General features: G+C 40.1%; 1 protein-coding gene across 1 annotated transcript; it reads right to left on the minus strand.

The window, feature by feature from the left end:
• Nucleotides 1-824: 824 nt before the first annotated feature.
• entpd8 (ectonucleoside triphosphate diphosphohydrolase 8) lies at nucleotides 825-9,334 on the minus strand. Its single transcript, XM_030776994.1, has 10 exons — nucleotides 9,258-9,334; nucleotides 7,695-7,834; nucleotides 6,515-6,632; nucleotides 6,108-6,258; nucleotides 5,530-5,689; nucleotides 4,974-5,204; nucleotides 3,245-3,511; nucleotides 2,561-2,671; nucleotides 1,952-2,086; nucleotides 825-1,660 (listed from the first exon to the last, which is right to left on the minus strand). The coding sequence occupies exons 2-10, from the start codon at nucleotides 7,821-7,823 to the stop codon at nucleotides 1,466-1,468; spliced, it is 1,497 nt and encodes a 498-aa protein (XP_030632854.1). The 5' UTR covers nucleotides 7,824-7,834; nucleotides 9,258-9,334; the 3' UTR covers nucleotides 825-1,465.

Consider the following 9,334-nt stretch of genomic DNA (forward strand, 5'->3'; position numbering starts at 1 on the left):
GAAGCCACAGAAGAAGTCGGGCTGCTGCTGATCATTGTGTGAACAGTTGAGAATAAGCTTAACGCCAGCTAACATGCACACATTAACACACACACACACACACACACACACACACACACACAAATGCTTGCTCACATACCTCAGTGCACTGTATGTGAAGACATATGCACAGTAATTCACTGTATTCACACGCATACACACACACACACACACACACTGCATTTATGCACACTTCATAACAGCACAATTCATAGTATTTATGTTATTGATAACACAATATTTCCTTTCGAATAGTTTTTCCTATGTCCACAGTCTTAGAGGTGCAATACATGCGTTCATTTCTCATGTCTTATGAATAACCAGAGTCCTTTGCTCATTTTTGACAATATCATACACTGAGAAAATAAAGTTAGACCAAGTCCCAAAAATTATAAGTGTGTCTTTTGTTTCAATTATAATTGTCATAATTGGCATATGATGATTCTTATTAAAATGTAACACCCTCATTATCCAAATACATCAGGCTTCAGTGAAGGTCCCTGTCCTACTATTCGCTGTTTCTAAAGGTTCTTGTTACATTGTAACTTTATATCTGTTATATCCAGCAGGTGATTAGTTATTTTTTAACAGGGGGGATGGCCCAATTGCCAAAACGGGGGGATGGCCCAGTGGTCACTGACACTACTCTATAGAGTATATAGTCGGATGGCAGGTTAACAAGGGGGGTGTATTTTGGTCATTTTGCTAACAAGGAGGATGGCACCCCCCCCCCCCATCCCCCTACAAATCGCCTACTGGTTATATCTGAACAACATTCAGATATAAATAAATACAATAAATACAACAGACTCAATGCAAACAAAGAAATACAGTGATTCAAGTGTTAATCCAACATTTTCAATTGCAAAGGGTCAAATTCCCTGATCAGGTATGCAGTGTGTGTAAATAATGCAGAGTCACATGTGCAGGGGGAAAAAAAATGATAAAGAATCCTTGAGGAACATTACTGAAATAAAACAAATTCTACATTATCAGAGTAAATATACATCGGTGACATTCCACGCACTGAGTGTCATTGTTTTCTGAGTTGCGTGTGAGTCATTTGTTTGTGCGGGTCAGTCTTTGCTTCTCATACTCACAGTTGTCTTGGAAAATTCTCATTAAATAGACAGTGAAGAGAAAGAGAAAGTAAACCTCATGTGAACAGTGCTATATATATATATAAAAACATAGATATACTCCTCAGCCATCACCAAACAAAGTGAACTAGAGATGAAAGTGACATCATAGTGGAAGACATGCAATTTTTACATGCTAGCCAATCAAAACGTTATATGTTAATTAACCCAAAGTTTGGCTCCCAACGTTGTTGTTACTTCCTCGTTGTGTCTTTAGAAAAGCTCTTCTCTCAGTTGTAATGCTTCCAGAAGGATCCGGGATATTCTAATGTTTCTAGAAGGATCTGTCAGTGCTCTGTGTTCCAAACACACAGCATGATGATGACGCAGAGGCTGAGGAAGAGCACGAAGACGATAAAGAAAACTTCTGCGGCAAACTGGCTGTGCTGCACTCCTGTCACCACCAGAGGGCGCTCAGCCGGAATCATGTTTGTCAAGTTCAGCATGTAGCCCAATGTCCAGCCAATGTCAGTGTCTGCCACCTGTGGAAAATACCTTGTTTATTAGCTCCCAGGCAATGTTCTACCGTTCTTCAAATGTTCTAATGTTCTAATCCATTCATTAAACGTGCTAAATGTATGTACAGAGAAGCAAAAGCTATCTTTAAAGCTGAAACATTTTTATGTTTTAAAGGAGTGTGTGAGAAACAAAACTGCAGCGGTCATGACCCTGACCTTTCCCATCCTGATTGAATACTCTCATGTGCCACGTCAAAATAAAAGCAGACGGCCAATCAGATAAATAATTCCAGACGCCTTTAAGCCATGACTCACCGTTCTGTAGAAGTAGATTTGATCCCAAGTGTCATTAAACTTGTATCCTCTGAGCAGTACGGTCATAATGTAGTGTGCCGCAAAGCAGTAATCTCTCAGATACTGTTCTCTCACGTCTGGGTACTCTGCACGAAGCTGTGGAGAAGAAGAGTTTCCTGTTTGTTTGCTTGTTTGTTTGTTTGTTTGAAATGGCTCAGTCTAAAAGCAAAAAGTTTTAGGCCATTTATTCCCTGATAAAAAAATTGAATAGGTAACGGATTAATTCAAAGGAAAAAGAAACGGGCAAGAGACAGGGCGTCTAAGCACCAAAACTCAGATCTCGGAGGAACCCGTTTGTAAAAAAAAAAAAAAGAACACCGTCCTTTTATAAGTCAAAGTGACCCACAGGAAAGTCGTCTGGAGTAGTTTTATATTCAGTCACAAACTGCCTGTCAGGTCATGTCATTTATACAGGCTTGATGGGAATCTGCATGAAACCACCCATCTTTATACTATCTCTCGTCACTTTCAGAGAATTTGTGGGTTGCAGGAGAAGCACACACGGAAAAGCCTGAATGGTGTGTAATATGTGTAACATGTGTAACATGGGGGGGGGGGGGGTTGACTCACCGATTCCCAGGTCCTGTTGCAGAAAGCGTCTATAGTGGAAATGACCTTGGGCAGCGGAGACTGGGGAGCCAAGCCGAGGAAATCAAAGGTGTAGAAATACGCAGAGAAAGCCTGGCAAAAAAAACACAAACAGTGGAGAGTGTATTATTTAACCATTAACATGGGAAACTGGAGAAACCTGTAGGAGGTAACAACGATATATATAAAAACACTATAAAAACATGATATAAAATCATAAAAAATGAAAAAAAAAAAATTGAACATAAAAATAACCGATCACTAAATAAGAGACAAAGAGAAAAATTTAAAGAGAAAAAAAATTTTAAAAGGCCTAAAATCAAATTAAGCTTGTTTTTTTACACCTCCATTCCAAATTATCCCACAAACACAATTAAAGGAATACTACTGGAGAGAAAGCATCACCAAAAGGTGAGACATGGTCAAATGAGCATGTCTGAATCAAGTGCTAAAAGCTTTTTTTGTGTGTGTTACCACATCTTTAACACACCAGAGCTTAATGATTAGTTCACAGACAAAAACGTTTCACCAAGGGCTTAATGATTAGTTGACAGGAGAAAAAAAAAAAAACCTTAACATTGATTAGGAGATTAATGATTAGTAGACAGGGATGAAAAAAATGTATGGTTTGGTCCATGGGCTGAACCATTAGGGACAAGCAATTACAAAGAAGGTTCCATAAACTGGGGGCTGGTAGGCTCCGTTGAAGCCGCAGTCCGGGGTGTACGGGCAGTCGGTCACGTTTACGATATTCTCCATGAGGTCCAAGCAACTCTGGGATTCACTCGCTCCTGAGAAGGTGACACTGGTAGCAGAATCAAAGTTTGCAGGTTTTTCCACACATGGCGAGTTGAAAAGCTCTCCCAGTGTCATGGTAAGGTTGTATCCCAGGGGATAACACGGGTGTCTTACTATACTTGGTGAACCAGTCGTCTGTGGAGGAACAATTCAACTGATGTTAATTTTCAAGCTTTCAAAAGCAGACAAAGTTAAATGACGGAATTGCTGCGTTAAGGCATTGAAACAATGTAACACGAGCATGGCCTGTTTTGACAGTGACCTAGAATGCCTCCAGAGACTATCAGTGAGACCTTGAGACCAACTCAGAGGGGAGTACCCATCCTCCTCTAATTGACAGTGAATAAATAGTTTTGTATGACCCAAAGGCAAGTAACATTCAGCTGTCCTGACTGATTCTGTGACTAAAGACACTTGTTTCTAAATCAGATTTGAGAGTCTTTGTCAAGGCTGTTCCAAATCACATGGATGATATTTAACTAGAACCCTCTGTCATAGATAAGATTTGACAGAGTCGTACGTGCATAATATAAAGCGTCCCATGCAAACCTAATCAGTCAAGACGCCGTTACGTCGGTTCAATTTAATTCTAGTCAATTTTATTTTCATAGTGCTTTTCATAAAGGACATTTGTGACAAAGCTGATTTACAGGATGCTGGACCTGATACATGAAGTGAGCAAGCCCAGGGCAACAGCAGCAAGAAAAAACATCCTTAGACTTGGATAGATCCCTTAAACTGAGATGCAGTACTCAACGAAACTCTTACTAATGTGAACTGGTCTCTGTCTTAAAATATGCCCCCATGACAACAATAAAAGATATCGCACATGTCTAGATAGTCAAGCCAAGTCAAATATAATGAAAACATCCTTAGACTTATATAAAACATCCTTAGACTTAGACAGATCCCTTAAACTGTAAGTTTTAGACTGGCCGAGATAATGCTTATAATTTGCTGTGCTGTTTTTTTCTACATTGTAAAAACATCTGACTGAGAATGTTTCTCCGTAGCAGTATTCAACCAAACTCTTACATCATCATTTTATTTGACTTGCTTGACCATCTAGACATGTGCAATATGTTTTATTGTTGTCCATATGTGCGTGGGGGCATATTTTAAGACAGACACCAGCTCACATTAGTATCAGCTTCTGGTGACTTTCAAAAATAAATATGGTTAAGACAGAGAAGACTCAGACAAAGGTGTGAAACTGAGTCCAGAGACCAAGGGTTCAAGGGTTCAAGGGTTCAAGGGTTTCCCAAGTACTACACAGGAAGAACAAAGCCCCTCTGGCCTACATATCAGCCCACCTCAGTGATTGGCCGAAGAGTGCACGCATGTTACCCCGGCAAAAATGAACCTTGATTTATGAGACTACTACACAGTCCGGCAGGACTTTGGCTTCCCAGGACCAGATTTGGAGAACCTTCAGTCAGGTATCACACATGCTGTCATTAATGTGACAAAGGTTTTCAGAACAACAGAGCTTATTATAAAAACCCATAATAATGTCTACACTGCACTCTCACATCATCCTCACTGACAGGGGATTCACATGAACCAAAACTCCAGAACCAGGAGTTTGTCTGCTCACCTTGAACAGGTAAACCTGGAGTTGTTTCACGGCCTGATCTTGCCCATAACACAGGTAGCTGTGAGTGTAGACCTGGTATTTGTAACCATAGAGCTGAAGGTCCTTTGCAGATGCAGGGTCTCTCACTGGTTCCTGGGGCGTGAAGGAGATTTGCGTGGATGCACCGCCCATGTCCAGAGCCCCCAGGATTCTCCCTGTTTTTGGGTGGACCCACTGACCCTCGAAAGTGTACTGCCAAGAAGCAAGACAAGGTATTAAAACTCCATATATACTGTCGAATTAAAGCGCAATTCACGAATAAAATCCTTGACCACACCCTGCGTATTCACACTGTTAGTATGAATACAGAAAACGTTTCCACATTCTAGCGTGCCAGCGTGATCCACGTCGGCTTTGTCCGTTAATTCCGCTTGCGAAACATCATACAAACTCATTGGTTCAATACAGTCTGAGTAATATTCATTTGATGAAAATCAACATAACCAGTTTACTCAGCGTTTAAAGTTAAAGTAAAGCATTTGCGTAGTAGCCTGAGTTATAACCCAGCCCAGTGCACCTTGATCAGTCCCTCCAGTAAGTAGTTAATGGTGATCCAGCCATAGGCTCCTTCCTCCGTCCCCGAGAGGATCAGTGCTCCACGGAAATCGAAAGGATAACCCCGGATGGTTTTCGTCACCTCTGCCAGGATTTGGTCTGACTGATCTGGGTTTTGTAAACTGTGGGACCACCCAGGACAGAGATAGCAGAGATCAATGGGGTCATTTTGTGATACGGGTTTCACACACAGGAGGTATTTTGAATGTTTTTGACAATTTTTTTTTTTTTAACTTTTCTAAGGGATACAATGGAGGATTCCTTCACGTTTGATGAATTTTGAAATAAAATTAGCTGCAAAGGGGCAGAGGCTGTTTGTCGCTGGTTTTCCTGGTGTCTTTTTTGACACACTGGACACACCAACTGGCATGGACAAAACATGCAACCAATAGCAGTTTTGAAAGGATGATCACTTTAATGAACATGCAGGTTTTTCTACTCTTCCAGAACGGCAGAGCCCGAACACTTAGAGAAACAAGTCATAAACGCAGATCGATACTGATATTTCGATACCGGTCAGTTATCGATCGATCTTCCTACCTGAGGAGTCTCATTCCAGCTGTGGCTCCCAGGTAAAGCGGTGTGGTGCTCTGTTGTCCAGAGGGGACCGCTGCCATGGCAACGTCCAAACACTTCACGAGGCTCCGTCCGGCCTCTGGGGGGTTTTCGACATAGCTGGCTATACCACCACCTACAGAGGACAGTGCTGTGAGAATCTGTCATCTATCTATCTATCTATCTATCTATCTATCTATCTATCTATCTATCTATCTATCTATCTATCTATCTATCTATCTATCTATCGATTGCACAACAGACATATACGCAGTAAAGGCATAATATTGATAATATATTATACACATAATTATACACATATCATCGTCAAATCAATTTTTGGACTTTAATCCAGTTTTTATATCACAGGAGAAAAGATAGGAAGCACATACCATCCGCCTCACACATGAGTTGCTGAGATACAATTCCTGTGTTGTTCTGCTTGCCTCCAGGCCATTTATACAGGTAAAGAGAGGTGTGGGAAGACCCAGCATCAAACACTATCCCGTACTGAACCCAAAGACAGAGCAAACACAACCCAGCACATTACTACACATTATGCAATTCATCACAACATTACAAAACAGTGAGGGCCATCCAAGTACAACCTATATAGGAAAAACGTTTGTTGGATTAAGGCAGAACCTGCTGGCAATTTGATGCATGTAAAAATAAGGTCATGAACAGATCAGCTGAAATAAAACAAAATAAATGTGTGATTCATGTATCTGTAATACCGCACACCTAGGCATCCTACCTGCAAAGTTAAAAAAAACCTTACAGATTACTAGAGATTATATTTACATAATCCTATTGAGGGACTCTTGTTTTTTTTTTGTTTTTTTTTTTTGTTTTGTGGACATGAAGGCTATTATCAGAGTTCATTCTCCCTTATCTGTTTTCTGTTGGTCAAAGGAAATGTTCGCTTTGTGAGACTGTGTCAACATGTCCTTCTGTAGTTAATAACAACAGCTAATGCATCAGGGGATTTCCATAGCAACAAATGCTAACTCTCACACCTCAGATGACCTCAGGTGACCAAACATGACACTGATTTTGATTTTGCATTTTCAGTACTTCATCCTTCTTTTATACAAATCAGATGTTGGGATGTTAAAACAGAATCAAGATAATATGCTTCTAAAAATTGCCACTGATTTAATCTTCACTTTTGTAGAGGCAGGGAATTCTTTTCATTATCTGTAAATCAGGTTTTTTTTTAATCAGTATTGCAGCTCTGCTATTCATAGCACGTGATGAAATACTACGTTTCACTTCTCGTGTTTGATACGCTGTAGTGACGTAGTGAAAACATCCCAAACTTGCACATCATCAGAACGCACGTCCACTGTGAAAGTGCACGTGATCAAAACATGATGTTTTCCATGAATAGGAGTGTTGCTCAGCTACGGTCTTCAGGTCTAGACGCCCTAGCATGTGTTTTTTTTGTTTTGTTTTTTTTTAACATTTATGGGGTAGATTTTAGTCCTTCACCGGCGAGTAAGAGGAGAAGAGCTGTATATGCAGAGGGCCGGGTGTGGACACCGCTGACCGCGTCTTTGATGTCAGTACCTGTGTCACATAGGGCAGATCCACAGTGTAGTGACGAGCCAGAGATAGAATCAGAGCTATGATGCTCATACAGGTCAGCGTGACCAACAAACCGCCCAACGCAATCTGCTTCTTGCCCAGTTTCTTCATGGTCACCACACCTATTTAAGTACAGATAAAAAACATAAAAAAAACACACGTAAACAGGGTATGCACATGTTCACACTCTTGGGTAAATCTGCAGTCAGCTTTACTTTAAAACCAAACCACTGAATCAAACTCACACAGTCACAAAGCAGCAGACAAAAAGGAGAAGACCGGAGTTATTTGTGTCAAAGCTCTTAAAAACACCATCAGATGTTTACTAACAACATCACAGGAGACCTGGAATGTATTAACACGTTCTTTATATTCTAACAATTGAAATATCCTATCTGCTTAAAGCTTGGGGGGCTATTTAAAGGCTAAAGGAAATGGGGGTTTTGACATAAGTCCAGTGTCGGATATTGCAGTTTGCCTCAGGATATCAGTGACATTTAGCAGCACTGTTTGTGGTACTGTATGTAATAACATTTTATACACAGTGCAGCAATAAACAAGCCAACAAAAAAATTATTTGAAAAAAAAAAAAAAAAGAAGCTATTTATTGTAATAGGGGAAAGTGATTCATCGAGTCTTACAGCCAATCTCGGGAAGTTAATATGGTTTGTAATCGATTTACTGTGGGACTTTGATACCAAATTGTTATCAGCTGTTCCCATTTGAAAGTTTATGCCAAGACTTCCACTTACAAAATACTCTGTCTTCAGGGAACATGGGAATAGCTGCGGTCTACTGTCTACACAGTTTTATTTGTTTGTTTGTTTGTTTTTAGTGTCATAAACAATTTATTTAAATGCTCTATTTTTTTTTTCTGAAATGTGCCAGACTGGTTACACGCCTTCAGGTTAAAACAAGTTTCAAATACTTCAGAAACATCTTTTCATCACCAGCACTCTCAGACTTTTTCTATGTGGACTTTTATCTGTTGTAATAATAAAGAGAGACAGGTAGAGAACCCACATACAGAGTTCACAGTTGGACACCCACAGAACTCCCACCACAACTTGATCAGCAAGAAAAACAAACGTGTTACAAATATGCAGAGTTACTAAAATATCTCGGCTTCCTTCGTGGCTTCACGGATGTATGATGTTCTCTGACATTTCAACAGATGAAAAGATGTCATTTTTGAGGAGCAAAAGTTTACTGGAGGATATCATATACCATGTTTTGCTACTATCCACACACAATTCATTTACAATGGGGAAAAAAGAGTGAACATGAAAGGGCATATTCTACATTTTTGACACTTGCTATAGAAATTGTAACATGAGGGACAGAAATACATTTTCAGCTTTTTTTAAAACAATGTTATTGAGCTTATAAAGCTTAGTCTCGTACATAATAATAACAAACCCTTGGTCCGGCAGTTATAAGCGAGTCAACTATTAACAGTGAGATTCCCATGAACTCTGATACCAGCGCGTTGGAATGAGGTTTAGCTCGGAAAAATCCGATAGAGAAAACAAGAGGTCTACTCACCTTTCTTTCAGTCCTGCAGTGTTTGACAGTCTATGTCCGTGTGTGTGTGTGTAGGGGAGAGCGAGTCTCTCTCTTTT

This window comes from Chanos chanos, chromosome 6, assembly GCF_902362185.1.
Source record: "Chanos chanos chromosome 6, fChaCha1.1, whole genome shotgun sequence".
NCBI lineage: Eukaryota > Metazoa > Chordata > Actinopteri > Gonorynchiformes > Chanidae > Chanos > Chanos chanos.

Bases quoted from the DNA above. Each gene is read 5' to 3' on its own strand.
- entpd8 (XM_030776994.1), bottom strand. From the start codon at position 7,823: ATGAAGAAACTGGGCAAGAAGCAGATTGCGTTGGGCGGTTTGTTGGTC. The intron at 5,690-6,107 runs GTAGGAAGATCG...GTGGTCCCACAG, and splicing joins GCTGGAATGAGACTCCTCAG to TTTACAAAACCCAGATCAGT. The intron at 2,087-2,560 runs GTGAGTCAACCC...TCTTCTCCACAG, and splicing joins GCAACAGGACCTGGGAATCG to CTTCGTGCAGAGTACCCAGA.